Raw genomic sequence first — 16,079 nt, forward strand, 5'->3', positions numbered from 1 at the left:
AGTTATGGTCACAAAACTAAGTACAATGCAACAGAACAATTCCAAGGACTGATGCACATGGCTAATGTCCTCCAAAAAGCCAGAGTGTTAGTGGAAGGTGTGGACACCTCTGCTTCACAGCAAGCAGAATCACACAATGACATGGTTTTGCATTTTACCACACAGTAAAAGAAGAACCCTCCAAGGAGCATGAAGACAACATCAAAACCGTGCACCCTTGAGACAAATCCAGCCTATGGAAATACTGAAAAGAACATGCACAGGAGTTTTTCATAACAATGTGATGATCAGGGTTATGGTGCAAATCCTCACCTGATGAAAGCTGCCACACGAACAGTAGAATCCATTGTGGCTGTGACAATTTGCAGCAGCTGAGGACCTGCCCATTATGCCAAAATTATAATGTTATAAACTTGCACATTTTGCACCCCAGGTTTACAAAGATAACAATGAATTAATTCACAGTAAACAAAAGAGAGGCACTTTACAATGCATAAACAATGTAGTAAGAAACAATTTAAAAAGTCACAGTTTCTGAAAATACTGTCACTGAGCCCGTACTTTTAACACTTGTGTTAATAGCTAAAACTGCACAAAGGTGTTGCTTCAGAACACAAACAGTTATACAGAAGCCATATAATCTGATGCAAAACCCTTGGGCAAAGAAGAAAGGAAAAATAAACAACTAATTTTAGAACCTGAACACTCCATTAGCAATTCTCACCAATTAAAGTATGATGCAACTGCTGTCAACAGGCAAATTTTAGTTGTATTTTAAGCATGAATTTAAATACAAAATACACAAGCTACTGCACTATAAGAAAAATAACTGGTTACAGGTAGCATGGAGGCCAACAAGAGGAAACATTCGACTGGTTCTCTCTGTCTTTGTACTAAATGGATGCAACGTTTAAGATACAGTCATGCCGCACAAACCCTCATTTCTACTCGGACAGCAGGAAATCTATACCATAATCTCCAGAAATCTAAAAGCACCTTAGGAATATAAATACCAGTGAAAGTCTATTGCAAATTTAATCCCTAAACTCACTTGTAATAGCAAAGTAGATCCGTACTAATTATTTGAAAGCTACTAAGTATCTTTTCTTGTCTAGGCTTGTAATTTTCAGGGGGTGGGGGACAGAGGCACACAACAGTCTCCTGCTGAGCCCACTATACTGAGACGCTTATAAACACACAGCCATTTAACGTAAACAAACAAATAAATCACTACACTTGATTATAAAACTCCTAGCCAAGATTTACGTATTTTGAGATGTGTATCACTAACTTGGCCACCTCCTAAGATATAAAATTAGGGCTTTTTTTAATCCATAATGGGAGGAAGAAAAGAAGAATTTTAAGAAGAGCAAGATTTAAGAGGAACACACCAAACTGACACAAAGGCAGGCCCTGGTGCTCAACAGTGCAGGAGTAACTTCACAGCCATCTTTGCTTTAAAGAAATGAAACAATGCCCAAAGAAAGTAGCTTGCTTACTGTTCAGGATCAGTAATGTTCAGGACACAACTGTGTCCATTTACCTCTGCAGTAGAAAACCAGCCTGTCCAGTGCATTGGCACAAGCGCTTCCACTCTAGTATCCCGCTTATCCAGTGATCAGCATTTGCTATGGAGAAATCCTTTCCCACTCTGGGACACCTAACACTGGTTTTCAACCAGTCTGCCAGACTGACCAAGGAACTCCAAGTCTAACACTTCAGACTGCTACAAAACAATAATCCAAATGGTAGATGATTCTATAGGAGTAAGGGAAGAGCAAGGTGCTGCTTTGATTAAGGCAAGCACTATAGCATTTTATATGTCGCTTACAAGCCTCCTGCAAGGCCAGAAGATGGAAAGAGTGAAGTGTAGGAAAACTGAACGACTGCCCGCTTTGCCTGCGAGGAGTTATCAGATAGCTTTCCTTCACTGTCAGCAGAATAAACCGAATCCCAACAGAAGAACTTGAACAGCACTCTGTCAGGGAGACAGGCACATTTTATTTCAAAGAAGAGAACAAAACAGCTGCCACAAGACCAAATAACATCCCACATTTTGCTCCTAAATACCAATGCAGCTCTTCAGGGCTCAAGGTCTCATTCATTACATGCCTGCAAGCAGAGAAAAGGATTTTTCAAAGCAGCTTTCCTAAGCTAAGCATGCAAGTCTGAAAACACCTAGATTTTCTTTTAGAAAGGCCTCCATGGTATGAATGCAAAGTCTCTCAAAGCAGGCACTGGCACAGGATAAACATATTCAAGCATCACTGCAGCATTTATGCATAGAAAAACTGCAACACACACGTAAATTGAGATTTTATGTGTCAGTACTGCTGGCAGGTGCACAATGTGGTCAAGTTTTAAGTTCTAGAAAATGGTTCATCATTATTCAAATGACTTGATAATTAAAGAACACTGGTACTTCAACTCCCAAGCAAACTTAGAGATGCATAATAAAACCACATTAAAAAAAAAGTACATGGCCTTGTTCGGTTTTAACTGATTTTACTTTAACTATAGTTCACTTGAAGACTATTTCAAATTGCTGTAAGCTGAGCCCATTCAGTGCAATAAAAAGATCTTACAGTGATTGCACAAACTTCGTAAGTTTCCTCACTGCCCTGTGTCCTCCCTCCAGTCAACTGGGGAGTTTATTCACCACTTCTGTTCCCTTCAGCTTCTCATTAATACTACCAGCAATCAAAAAGGAAACATGAAACAAGAACAGCAATACGCATGGACCATTGCAGTATCTTCGCTGTTGTGCTCACAATCTGCACCCTCATTCATCCGTTCAATTTCTGGGTGGGAAGAGCCTCTGCTTAGGGTACAAATGTGACAGCTCGAGGCATAAACCAGGAATGCATTTTGCCCTGGCAGCTCTGCTCAACAAGGCAACCGTACATTGAAAGGCAAGCACTTGACGAGATGACCAATGTAGCCCTGATTCATCTAAGAGTACACCTGTCCTCACCAAAGTGAGGCATGATCACTTTGGAGAGCCGTACCACACATTAACAGCATTAAAAGCAATAAGCCAGTTTGACTTTCCCCAGGGCAAGTCATGCAGATGGATATCTGTAGCCTACAACAGATAACATGATCATCAACACTACCACAGGATGTTGAGTAACAGAAAAATTAACAGCAACCAAGGATCATTTCTCTGTGATTTCTTTTCTCTCTAATGGTTTATTGGCACATACACATCAAAGCCAGTTGCTTTCATCAAATGTTATTCTTTAGCTGGGCATCTCAGTTGCTCACACCCCAGGTTCCTCTGCTTAGTACCAAAGTGTGCATTAAAATCCATCTGCCTTCTCTGCTTTGCTTTCCAGCCCCTATACATCCCTCCAAAGCTGACAAAGGCCAGTTCTTCCAGGGAGTAACTCTGGCAATCGAAGTCACACTCCTGTCAATCTGGAGTAAGAAGATGTAGGTCCATAATTTTCACTTGGAAGAAACACTGACAGGAGTTTACCTCATGAAGAAGGAAAAAATTGTAAAGATATTTAGGCACCTAAAGCAGCAAGCTGAAGGGATATATCCTCCAGAAGGAATGTATAGAGCCACAAATTAATCCATCTGGTGGATATCTGCACCCTCAGATGACTCCGTATCTTTTAAGAACATTTGTCTGATGAGATTCCGCTTCCTGAAATACTTTAAATTGTTGTTTAGAATAAAACTTTAAATAGCATGGCATGTAAATATAAATAATTACAATTTCATCAACACACAGGAGCAACTCCGGTCTTTAAACATGGAAGCACAGTAACTTAGGCAAACAGAAATTAGTCTCATTTTTTCATAATTTCTCAGATTAAACTTATATATTAGCTAAAGTGCAGTGCTATTACTATACCCTCAGGCTTCAGAGCACATCATGCCACATGTTCATTTGGCTGCTAAGAAGCAGCAACTAAATGATTAGCATTTTTTCCAAAGACAGTTGAGATTAATAGTTTGAAGTCATTTCTTTAATTTAACCATGAAACTCGAACATTGAAATTAGAGTCAACATTAATAACATTTTATTTCAGAAAACTCTATGTTAGTCTTGAGCACCGATCATAGGATGGATAGAATCCTCACTGTTATCTGTCTTTTCTGTAACTGGAAACAAACTCCAGCTACTAAATTTGCACAACTTGATAACAGTACAGCTTTAAGTAAGTGCATGTACACAACTTCAGACACTTGTCCCTGCAAAGATGCAGAAACTGGGAGTGAAACCATCACCCTGCTGAAATCAACAGGTGTTTTTTGGTGGTTTTTATGGTACCAAGCAGGACCTGTTTGTTCAGCACAGGTTCCCAGCACGGATGCGGGAGGGACAGATGAACGAAATGACATCTCTGTGCTGGAGTCACAGAACTGCTTCACATCCATTTTCTGAACAGGACCAAAACTCCTTTCATCCCCATTTCCTAAACAAAAAGGAGAGGAGATAGCAGATGGGAGAGCACTATTAGAAATCCTACACACAGGCAAAAACCCTCCTTGCTCTTCCAAGCAAAGCAGCTTCCCCAGCCTGAATCCAGGCTTTGCAGACATTGCAAACACCCCAGTATGACTGAGGGAACTCCAGTTACCCTCAGATTGTGTTCCTTTGTTTTTAGAACATAATGAAATCCCTTCCTTCCATGATACCTTTTTCCCTCCCCAACTTCAGAAGCCTTTGCTAGTGCAGGCAGCTCCTGTCACCACCACCTGAAGACTTTTGGAAGCTGCGTCCAGGCTCTGTCAACCACAAAGTAGCTGCTGTAACCCTGCTAAGGGTTGGCAAAGCTCTCCCTGGGTTCCTCCCCCAGAGGTGTACAGAGCTCAACTCCTACAGCCCAGGAAGGCTCGCTTGACATTCTGTATCTGCAAGGACTCCGTTAGCAACTTCCCGTAACATAAAGCATATTTTTAAAAGGCACAGAAAATAAGAGATAATTAAAATGTAAGAAGTGTCATCTTCATAAAAGCCACAGGACTAAATAAAGTCTTGGAGGGCCCTCTCCTGTACATTCAGGATTTCTCTACATGCACAACTCACCTTCCTGCGTAAAATGTTTAATAAACAAAACCACTCTTCTCTGTACCTCTAAAAATATCTGAAGTAGCATTTGATTAGGTCATAGGGAAAAAGCTCCTAGCATACTTTTTTACTCCAAGCAGAAGACACTTACATGCAAAATTAACTCTCAACTCAGAACTATGGAGACTCAAAACCCAAAATCCGTTTACAGCCAGTTACCAGCTCAGCATCAATTTGATCCATTTACCAAACAGCTAATCTACACTCAGGAAAATTACTTTCATTTATGCATCTAGCCTAAGAGAATGCTAACAATTCTCGCTCCTTAGATGACAGGATTGTCACAGCAACAGCTAAGAACTACTTTTTCCTTCACAAAAAAAGTATTTACCCTCTCTTGACTAAGCACTGAGGAACTACATGGAAAGGATATTGCATAAATGTTAATATTTATCTCCTAGTAATTTTTGGTACTATGAATTTAGATTAATGAGCAAACACACCCCACGGAAACAACCTCTCTTGCCTTGTCTTAATATGATTTATTAAGTAATGCAATTACGAGTGACAAGCCCACAGAGAAATGCACTAAACTTAACACTGCAGAAAGAGCAAAACCTTGCCCACATATTTTTTGTTTGACTCCTTCCTCTTATTGCAACCAAAGGAACGGCAACAAAAATAACTACTTAAGCAGTGAAAACCTATTACCATCCTCTTAACAAAGGAATACTGCAAAGACTTATTTTCTACATGGTTCATTTATTGTTCCTGAACAAAGAAAAAATAGCCTTTGTGTTTCTTCACAAAGTGAAGTGATTTGCAGGGGAGAACACAAATAGTCACCTCTCTTTCATTTAGAGACCTACATATGAAGTGGGGAGAAGGAAGAAACATGTTTGTAAATTAACATGCTAAGTAACAAAAGCCTTGACTCTCTAATCCTCTCTAGAAAATGCTATGAAAAGGTACTGAAACCTTTGTGGTAGACACTAAATAGTTAAATCTGGCCGGGATTCCCCGCCAACACAAATTCCGATGATTTGCCATTGGATGTTGTCAGCACCGATGTCCTGTTCTAGTCCACCCAGATCCTCCCTGCAGCTTTTCTGCCTCGGGCATCTCTGATGTACCGGATCAGAGTCTGGAGTCCCTGCTTATCAGGATCTTTCACTTACCACCCCTGTGCACGCACGCACACCATATATTACTGCTTTTCAGAAGACGGCATAAAAGAGTAAGCAAGTCACTGAGGTCTAACATGGGAGGTCTGTACGAAAACTAAATGCATAAAAGCCCTGCTGGAAAATAGCTTGCTTTCCAAGCAAATCTTGAGCAATGAACAGTCCTGAAACATTCCCAAGTATTACACAGCTGTTTTACATATTGAAGAGTTTACCTACACACAGCAAATGTCCATAGATCTACTACTCTCTGCTTGCACTCGTCTTTATATTCAAACCACAATGCAAATATTATCTGGTTCAAACACCACTGATCTAAATCAGCAAGTCGTACAATACTGTCATATTAAACCTACATCATAGCTTGTTTTCCTGAAGCGTTCCTGGAGCCTGCCTTCTAGATGTAATTACTGTACAATATATATCAGAACCAGAGAGAAAGGCTTCACTCTGAGGGCTGAAATTGAGAAGAAATCAATACAAAGAAGATAAATGTTTCTTCAAGAGCTGCAGAGGTATTAACCCCCTCTCCAACTTATTTTCTTTTTGCTTCAAATAATTTTACTATGTGAGAAGCTGCTGGAAGGACTGGGATATAATGGATCTATCTGCTTATCTCCCTGTTTGGGGTTAATAAAAAAACCTGTATTTTCAGAAAAAATAGAGAAAAAATAAACAAAAAAATAAACAGAAGTGGAAGTTCTGTAAGGCTTCTAGAATTTGCTGCTTTCTTTTCACACTTGCACACCTGGATGCAGCCAGCGACCCGGGCTGCAGCAACAGCAGGTCGGGAGAAGCAGCGGGACGAGGGGGGTCGCTCTGCCCTGGGCCCCTCACTCACCCCCACCGTGTGACCCCCCCGCCCACCGCTGCCAGCAGGGGGGGAAGCCCAAGAAAAAAGTGAATGAATGAACAAATAAAGCACTCTGGAGGCGCGCGGGGCTGCCAGGGGGCTCGCGGGAAGATCCGCAGACCTGGTGGGGGGGTCACGGCACAGCCACCCCCCGGGGCCGCTCCCGGGGGCTGGGGCAGGCGGGGCCCGTGCGCGGCCCCGCGGGGGCGCTGGCGGCGCGAGAGCGCCCCTGGCGGCCGGTCCGGGGCACTGCGGGGGAGGCGGGAGCAGGAGCCCCGCGCGGGCGCTGCGAGTTCCCCCGGGCCGGGGGCGCTGCCGGGGCTGGGGGGGGACACACGGGTCCCACTGCGGGGCGAGAGACCGCCCGGCCCCATTATACACTGGCCCTGCGTTTCGGTGGGGGGCGAAGAGCGATGTACAAGCCATGGGGTGCGAGGGGGGGGTGGAAAGCACGGTGGGCGCTGGGTACCCCTCGCCCGCATAACCCCTTTCCCACAGGGTGAGGGGGCGGTGGTTGCACAGAGCCAGACGCGGGTGCGGAGCGGGAGCGCAGCCCCGCGCCCCCCTGCCCTGCCAAGGTCAGCGCGCCGGCACGGCGAGACACCCACCGCGGACACGAGTGGGGTGTGGAGCGCAGGGACCCGCGCACAACTTAAGTTTTTGGCAAGGGACAGGGGGCTACAACAAGGGATCGGAGCCGGAGTCACGCTGCCTTCGGGGCGGCGGGCGGCAGTCCCGCAGCACAACGGGAGCCCCCAGGCAGCCCCGCGAAGGAAGGGCCGCGCACAAGGACCCCCTTCTCCGCCCGCCCCACGCCGTCGGGGGCTGCAATGCACCGGAGAGAGGGGACACAGCACCGGGAGCGCGGAGCCGAGCTTATGCACTGCGGACGGCCCCACTCGCGGGCAGCTCTGCCCGCAGCCAGGAGAGTGCTGGGAAGCCGGGGGACACCCAACGTTGGGGCCACCCGTGCAAAGGGGCCCCCGCGCTCCCGAGTGCATCCTCCGCACTCACGGGGTGCCCGGCTGGCACCCTCCGGGGGATCGCGGACACGCGTGGCGGAGGCACCGGGACCCCCCCCGACAAGCGCCGCGCTCACTTACCGGGGAAGCACACCACATCATGGAGCACGGAGCTGGTGATTTTCAAGAAAAAGATCCACCAACACGGTTGCAGTAGCCTCCGCATGTCCAAAGCCGCACATCGAAAGGGGAGAGGGGCTAAAATAATCAACACGCAGGGGGATGGAAACAAAAAATAAAAAAGAAAAAAAGAAAATAAAAACCCCAAACTTGTTGAAAATAAGTTTCTCCCCGCACCCCTCTTCCTGCGGGAGAAAGCGGGGGGCTCCCGCTCGCCTCCTCAACGGGGAAAATAACCCCAGAACCGTGGGGCTGGGGGGGGGTGAAAGAGACACGCGCCGGCGGGGCGCGGGGACCCCCGCGCGGCACAGCGCGGCACAGCGCGGCACAGCGCGGCGGGGCGCGGAGCTGCGCGGCTCAGGCGGGCAGCGGCGGCGGGGCGCGCGGCATGCCGCGGACGGGGCGCTCAGAGCCGCCTCCGCGCACGGGCGGGCGGGCGGCGGTCAGCCGGGGCCCCGGCGCGCTCCATCCTGCCGTACAGGAAGTGGCGGGCGAGCCCGGATCCTGGCGGAGACTTTAAAGCGGGGCGAGGGAGAGGGAGCGCGGCGCGGCGGCGAGGAGAGGAGGAGAGGAGGAGAGGCGGCGGCGCGCCGGGAGCCCCGGCGGCGCGTCCCCGCCGCCCTTAAAGCGGCCGCGGCGCGGGGGCGGGGGCGCGCGTTCGCTCGCGTGCACGCACCGGAGCGCTGCCCCGCTCACTCTCCGCGTCCGCCCCTTTGCCTGCGGAATGGGGGGGTTACAGTGCCGGGTTTGGGGGATAAACGTGTCACTGAGCCGAGGAAATTCGCCGTTTGGAATTTGGGATTTTTAGCTCTTAGCCAAGCGGTCTCTTTGTGAAGTTACTTGTGCCATTACGCCGCCCTCGGTGCATGCTGCGGGGGGACGGGGCTTGGTGTTGGGTGTCCGTGTTCTCCATGCCCCCCCCCAGTTGTGTGTATCATTCTGTGTATTGCCAGAGGTGTCCGTCTGCCCCCCGAAATCCTATAGTTCTCCTCCGTCCCCTTCAATACTGTGGATCACACCTCGTATTGCCAGAGGTTCCCCCACAAAATCCTACCGCTTGTTTGTTTAAGGCTGTGACAGAAATTCCCACAGAAATTGACAGAAATTCCCACCGAAATCATACAGCATTTTTTCTCCTCCACTACTATGCATCATTTTGGATGCTGCCAGAGGTCCTCCAAAAAACATGCAGCTCTTTTACCCCCAATACTACACCGGGTGTTGCAAGAGACCCCCTCTACCTCCTCCAAAATCACACAGCTTTTTTCTTCCCCAGTAATATGTATCATTCTGGGTGTTGCCAGAGGTCCCCCACAAAACTGCTGGCTTTTCTCCCAGTATTGTGCATCATAACTACGTATTTCCAGAGAGCCCCCTCAAAGTGAGATAGTTGTCTGTTATTTTTGCAGAGTCAGGTGGAGCCTGTCCCAAGGCACTCTGCATCCAAATCTGGACCCACAGCCCCCCCACCCCCCGACAGCAGTTCCTGAGTGATTGATAACTTTGCACAGGAAACAGAAACAGAAAATGGTGTGAATTCAGGATGAAGGGACAGTTGCTTATACTTGGTATTTCCTGCCAGTGCTGTGGTCTGCTGAAGCTTAAATTTCATTCAGAAGTAGTTTTTGTCTGTTACTTTGGTAATTATTTCCATTATGGGGATTCTGTTTCAGAACGGAAAGCATTTGGCAGGGGTTTATCAGCGCGTGCTGTGCTCAGCTCTGGTTCTGTCATTTGCTGTGACCATCTCCTCTTTGCTTACCTGTGAACCTTCCACATCTGTGGTGTTTCCAGAGGAGGGATGGGCAGCAGGAGGAGGAGGAGGAACAGAGCAGGAAAATTCAGAAGTCGTCATATTTATTCAGTGGAATGGCAGTGATTTTCTCTCCTGCTGCCTCAACTGTGGGATCACCAGAGCCCTCAGGGCTTGGGTACTCACCACTGCTGTGCTCTGACTTTTCTGGAGGAGGCTGTGGCTTTGCGTTCATCCGGGTTTACCCCATGCAGCACAGGGCACCAAATGAGTAGATCACCCTGCAGACAAAGGCTCCCTAATTGGGAGGCATTGCATTTTCATAGGCTTTCCTTTGACTTTCCACATCCCAGGTTGTGCCTGCCAAAAATTACAGTTTAAGTTATAAGTGCAGTCCTAACTAGGCAAACTGTTTATCCCAATAGGGATTTTACCAGTGTGAGGATTGAAGGGCCTGATTAGATGTTCTCTGCCCTCCAGGGCACCACCCTTTGGGCTGTGCAAAGAGCGGGAGAGGCACTTGCAGAAGGATTTATCTAAATCAAAGCAAAAAATTTATAGGCCCTGACGAAAGTTCTTATCCAACTTATTGTTCATTAAATCATTTCCCAAAACAAGGTGGGGTTTGGAGGTTGGTTTCAACTCTCATAAAAACAAAGATAAAAATTTAAGAGCTAAATTTCCCTGAATTTTCTGTTCCTATGAAAACCAGAAAAATAAATCCCCACCTGCCTTGACCTTTTGGATTCTGCAGTGACATCTGTGCTCAGTTACTTACTGGGCTGCGCCAGAAAAACCTGCAAAATATTCCCCTTTCAGCAATCAATCCCTTACTTTACTGATCGAATGCAACAGATAGGTGGGCAAGTTCTCCTCCAGTACTGAGACACTTCTTGAAATGATGCTCGCTGGTATTGTAAGAGGCAATTTTAAAGTGAGTTTCAACAGGTCTCATTACATGAGAAAATTTATGAAACACTGTTGCAATCTCACAAAAGAAGAATAAAAGTAATGGATTTTTTTTTTCAAAGAGCAGTTTACATGAGTATTTTTCTCACTGATTCAAAATTATTTGAAAAAGCTGTTAATTACATCATTGTATATTTTAAATATATTTTACATTAGCTTAGGGTTTCCTATCCTGGAAAATTACAAATCTGAAACTGCCCCCATACCTTGAAATTGGAGGAATTCTATATTTTCCATCCTCGGAGCAAACATGCAAGTAAGATGTAAAATACATAAGCAGAATAGTGACTTCAGATCCCTATAAGCTGCTAAGGAAGACTTTCGAATGACAGTGCTCCCATCACAAACCAGAAGTGTTCAGGCTGGATATTCACAGTAGTCGCCTCAGGTCTGAAGTTCTAAAAACAAATCTGTAAAACCCCAATGTCGGCACGGACGGCTTGGTTCAGCGTGCTGTGGTACAGCGTGTACCATGACCCACTTTTCCTGGAGTGACAAATCAATCATTGCATCATCACACATCGGTTTAGGAGCTGCAGCGGCGGAAGTAGCTGTATTTCACATTAGCGATTTGGGTGGGCAGGGAAATGGAAAGACGCATGATGGAGATCCAGACAACAAAATTAAACACGGTTAAATGAGAATCCATTTCCTGCAGTATCTCTGTGCCTGCGGCACACTGTCTATCAACAATACACAGGTACAAATTGGCCTGGAGTTGTATCTTTAACTATCCAAACAGAGAAAACTGCATTAGCAGCATGCTGCTCTGCCGGACTGGTGCCGTGTGCCCGGAGAGCGTGTGCGTTAGATAGGACAGCTGCTTCTTTCCCAGTGACTGAAGTCCTGTGGTGTGGTTAAAATAACTGCTGCTGTATGAAGAGATTGTAAATGGACATTAGAATACAGTGCAGTAAAATCAGATTGATGGGTGTTCTGCAAATCTTGCAACATGTACTGTTAAACACAGTGGGCGCTGTCAAGGGGAAAGGAATAGGATTAGCATCTCTGGTTTGCATGGAACAGTGAATAAAGATAACTTCTACCTTTTTTTTTTTCCTCCTGTTTGAACAGGTAGTATTTTTATGCTGCCTTCATCAACATATGGGCCTCACTCCTGGGAAAGAAATGAAAGTCTCTTAATTTATTTGATCAGACATGAGAAATAATAGAAAACTGAAACTAAGACTCGCATTTGTCATATGTTTGAATTAGTGGAAAGCTGAGGAAAGCAGAAAAATATTGCAAGGAGTTCAAAGATGAGAGGGTTTATTGAATTAGAAAAATATTAATAGCATTAATCATTCCCAAAACAGGCTTCTTAACATCTATAATGACTATATAAAGGATTGCGGAAATAAAAAATCAAAGAAGAAATCGGATATAGGAAGTTACACTTTTCTATGTTTAGAAAGAAAGGGATGAGTTTTCACTGATTTACATCCAGCCAGCCTCACTGGCATTGTTGGCCTGTGGGGGAAGTACCGGCTGAGGATCCATCCCTGAAAGGATAAATCAACATGAAGTCTCCAAGAAACAGCTACAGTTCATATTAGAAGTAATGTCCAGGTTAATTCAGCAGCCCTAGTTCCTGTCTAGCTTTGTATAGAAAGGACAAAAAGGATGCTGAACTTGAGTTTCATAAATTCTGTTATTGCAGAGTTACTGTTCTCCTGCCTCAGGACAGATGCATTCTTTTTAGAGTATGCTGTGAGGCTTTGAAAGTCTTAACAAGGCATCTGAGAACCTGCTGAGAAACAGAGGTGGAGGGCAAGCAAAGTAGCTGTGAGGAAAAAAAAATAAAAGAGGGGTTTATTTCAATATAATCACAGCAATGAGCTGTGTTGTTTGATACGTGAAGACATAAAAACAGATTAACTCAGAGAGGCAGGTAAAGCAAAATGTATGAAAAACATTGCTGGGTCATGCAAACTCTAAGTAAAGACATATGCTGTAGGTCAGAGATGACTGCAAGTGTTATTATGCTGCACATCTGCAGCACTTCCAACATTATGTGAAGGAGAGTATTTGAGCACTGTCTTGAGTGATATTCCAAGATGTCCTGTCTGGGCAGTGTCCCACAGGGTTTTGCACAAGGTTCTTTTGGAAGACAAAAGGTTCTTTTGCACAAGGTTCTTTTGGTCTACAAAAGGAAGCTCCACCTTAGGGTACCCTTAGGCTAAATCATTCAGAACAGACACTTGGTCACAAGCTGAAATACCTACTTGAAAGCTTCATCTTAATCTTGAAGTCACACAGGTCTTTTGTCTCCTAAAATGGCCTCGAAATGACTGTGTTCTGTAAAAGTGTGTGTTAGTAACAGGTGCGGTGGAGCGTCAGAGTGATCAGCAATGAGTTTCTCTCTTTCAACAGCAACTGTAGTTCAGAGTCCTGTGGTATGACCTTGCTAGGGCTGTACGTGTGTGCTTAATTCACAAATCCTCTCTGGTTAAAAGAAGAAAAAAAATCTACTATCAGTGTACCAGCGAGCAGAGCAAGCATGTTAATGACTGAAGCCGAGAGATGAGCATGGAAGACCCAGCTTGTCTGTTACCATGCAAATAGCTCACCAAGAATTTACTGTCTTTGCAGAATTTAAGGTGGAGACTAACGAGACAACAGACGTATGAACTTTGTTATCAAAAATATTTTTTGTAGGCTTCAATAATATTTGAATTCAATGTAAGTCTGGGGAATAACAGTTGCAGAAAAGCAAAAATCCTTTTGACTGGGAAGGCTCTATCCAGTCTCAATGTTTTTAACACTATCATGCAGCTTGCCACTGAGGTAACTGCAACTATTAGGGGCTTTTTCTACACAGTAAAGTTGACCGAAGGACAGGCAGGATTTGCAGGCAGCGTGAACTTGGGCTGAATGTAAGCTGCTGTAAGGAACAGCATGGGTGCAGTGTGCTGGACGCAGACATACTATAGATACCATTAATATCACCAGTCTTCTCGTCTCTAATAACCCCTTGTCTTCCAAAGGACTCCAGAGAGCCAGTACCACAATGGGGTACCTACTCCTTCAAAGGTCTCATACATTACAACCCAAACATCAGAGTCCATCTTTTCCCCTATAAGTAAATCGAGGAGAATGAATACACTTATTGAAGATGGAATTTCTGCTGTTCCTTTGCCCCTCTTTCATTTCACTGCTGCTTTCTGTCAAAGGAATTAGTGCAACATTCTCCTGCCTCCCTGCATGGATGTCAAAGGGATGTGTCAGAACCTGCTCATGAAGGGTAAAGTCACAGGTGTGCCATGGTCCCCAGGGGGAGAGGCAATAATGGCTCAGTAACAAGCCATGACCTTCTAATACAAACCTATTGCAAATGGTGTCCAAAGCCAGGCCTCTGAAATTGCTCCACAATGAAGACCAATCAAGCAGACTGCAAAAAACACTTTCCTGGCCAATCCCAGGAGAGCACTTAGAGGAAGAAAAAAAAAATCTGTTCTATAAACGGTAGAACTAGTCTCCAAATCTGTCTAAGGAGAGAAGAAAAAGTTAAAGAGGAACATTTGCCAAACCCGTATTATTTCAGAGAGACACTCTGAGTGCAGTTATAAGATGACGTGCAAAATTGTATGTTCTGGCTACCTTTTTTAGTTGGTAATATCTTGCAACAGGTTGTGCAGATGTGAATAATTACATGACAGAAATTAATGCAGTCCCTGGTGAGAGGGTGGGAAAGGCCTTGACAGAGCAGGGAAAGAAGTAACGTTTGTGTGTTGCAGGGACAAGTAAGTCTTACTTTTCTTTTGGGCCCCACATATTGCAGATTGCATATTGTAGGTTGCAGATTGCAGCACAGTTCTGTCTTTGCCATTCCTCTCTGGTTTCACTGATCTGTGGTGGGTTTGTTTGTGTTTGTGTTTGGTTTTGTTTTTTTCTTATAACATTATCAGTTACTCAAATACAGGCTCGTGTGAAGCACTCTGGATTTGAGTGTGGACAGGTAGTACATTAGCTAATACGATTCCATTAAAAAGGGATTCCATAGCCAGTGCCCCAATTAAATGAAGAAGCGTCAATATTAATAAACCTTCCAATGAAAGGGATAAAATCCGATACCCACAGTGACCCCACAGACATGAGCGCTAGTCAGATCGATACATATCCATAAGCACTGATGGAAATAGCTAAACAACATATCTAGGCCACTGAAATTTGGCAGTACAGCACACCCACAGAGTACCCTTTGTTCTCTCTGGTTTTGCTTTCCATTCCCTTACTCTCCAGCCAAAGATTAATGTCCTGAGCTTGAGCTACCTGTCTACAAACAGTTTCTTACCAGAGTTCCTCCTGTCTCCTCTTGGTGCCTGGTCTAAAAAGGGTTTCTTGGAAGCGTAAACATGCTGTCCAAAAAGTTGAATAAGCAGTGATCCAAACCTCTGCCAGCTTACATCCCTAATGCAACTGAAATGATTTTCATTCATCTTTTCAATTGTCATCAAATATAGATCCACTGTAGCCGGGCACAACTCCACTGACGTAAATGACTGGGCATTCGCTTCCTTGGAACTACACCTACTTGGATCCAAGTCAAAGTTTTGCCAGTGTGACCAAATACCACGAAAATGCAGTTGTTACTTTCTACAGTGTTTTGCTACCTTGGAAGTGTCGCAAGGCTTTGCCCTTATCTTTTCTACCCAGATTTCATGTTCACGATGCATATCTTCGTGCCATCAAGGTCTGGTGGTTACAATGCACTGCGCTCACAGCTACTGTATAGAGGGTTTAAAGCATTTTAGAATTTCAGCATCTGTTTTATGGTGATTTGAGGAGGAGAATGGGAGGAAAAGATGCCAAGTTCCAGAGAGCAATAAACACTTCGGGCCAGATTCTCCCTTTGTCTATACTGGTGTAAATCTAACATCTCTTCATCCAGCTGACAGATAGATTTGAGCCGATATAATATAGGGCAGAGTCAAGCCCTTTAATTTGGAAGAACACAATTCCTTCCTCTGGCCTATGCCCAAGAAAATATATTTATGGTATACAATAGATAGTAGAAGAAATTTTAATTAGCAATTTTTAATGGGGATATTGGGTAAAAGTATTCCATTCTGGACTCAAAATGAGGCTTTCAGAATTGAGCCAAAAAGGAGAGTGTTTATCATAAATTCCCAAAAGAGGAGAACAATTAAAA

At 45.0% G+C, this 16,079-nt stretch overlaps 1 protein-coding gene across 1 annotated transcript in view; it reads right to left on the bottom strand.

The window, feature by feature from the left end:
* PTPRG (protein tyrosine phosphatase receptor type G) overlaps positions 1-8,888 on the bottom strand; it is a gene marked incomplete at its 3' end in the record, with an annotated part of 399,742 nt that extends 390,854 nt beyond the window's left edge. Inside the window, exon 1 of the mRNA XM_080350803.1 lies at positions 8,167-8,888. Coding sequence (XP_080206929.1) covers positions 8,167-8,251 — 85 coding nt within the window. The 5' untranslated portion in view covers positions 8,252-8,888. The remainder of the gene's footprint in view (positions 1-8,166) is intronic.
* Positions 8,889-16,079: the final 7,191 nt, after the last annotated feature.

The sequence above is a fragment of the Nesoenas mayeri genome, assembly GCF_963082525.1.
Source record: "Nesoenas mayeri genome assembly, chromosome: 10".
Lineage (NCBI taxonomy): Eukaryota > Metazoa > Chordata > Aves > Columbiformes > Columbidae > Nesoenas > Nesoenas mayeri.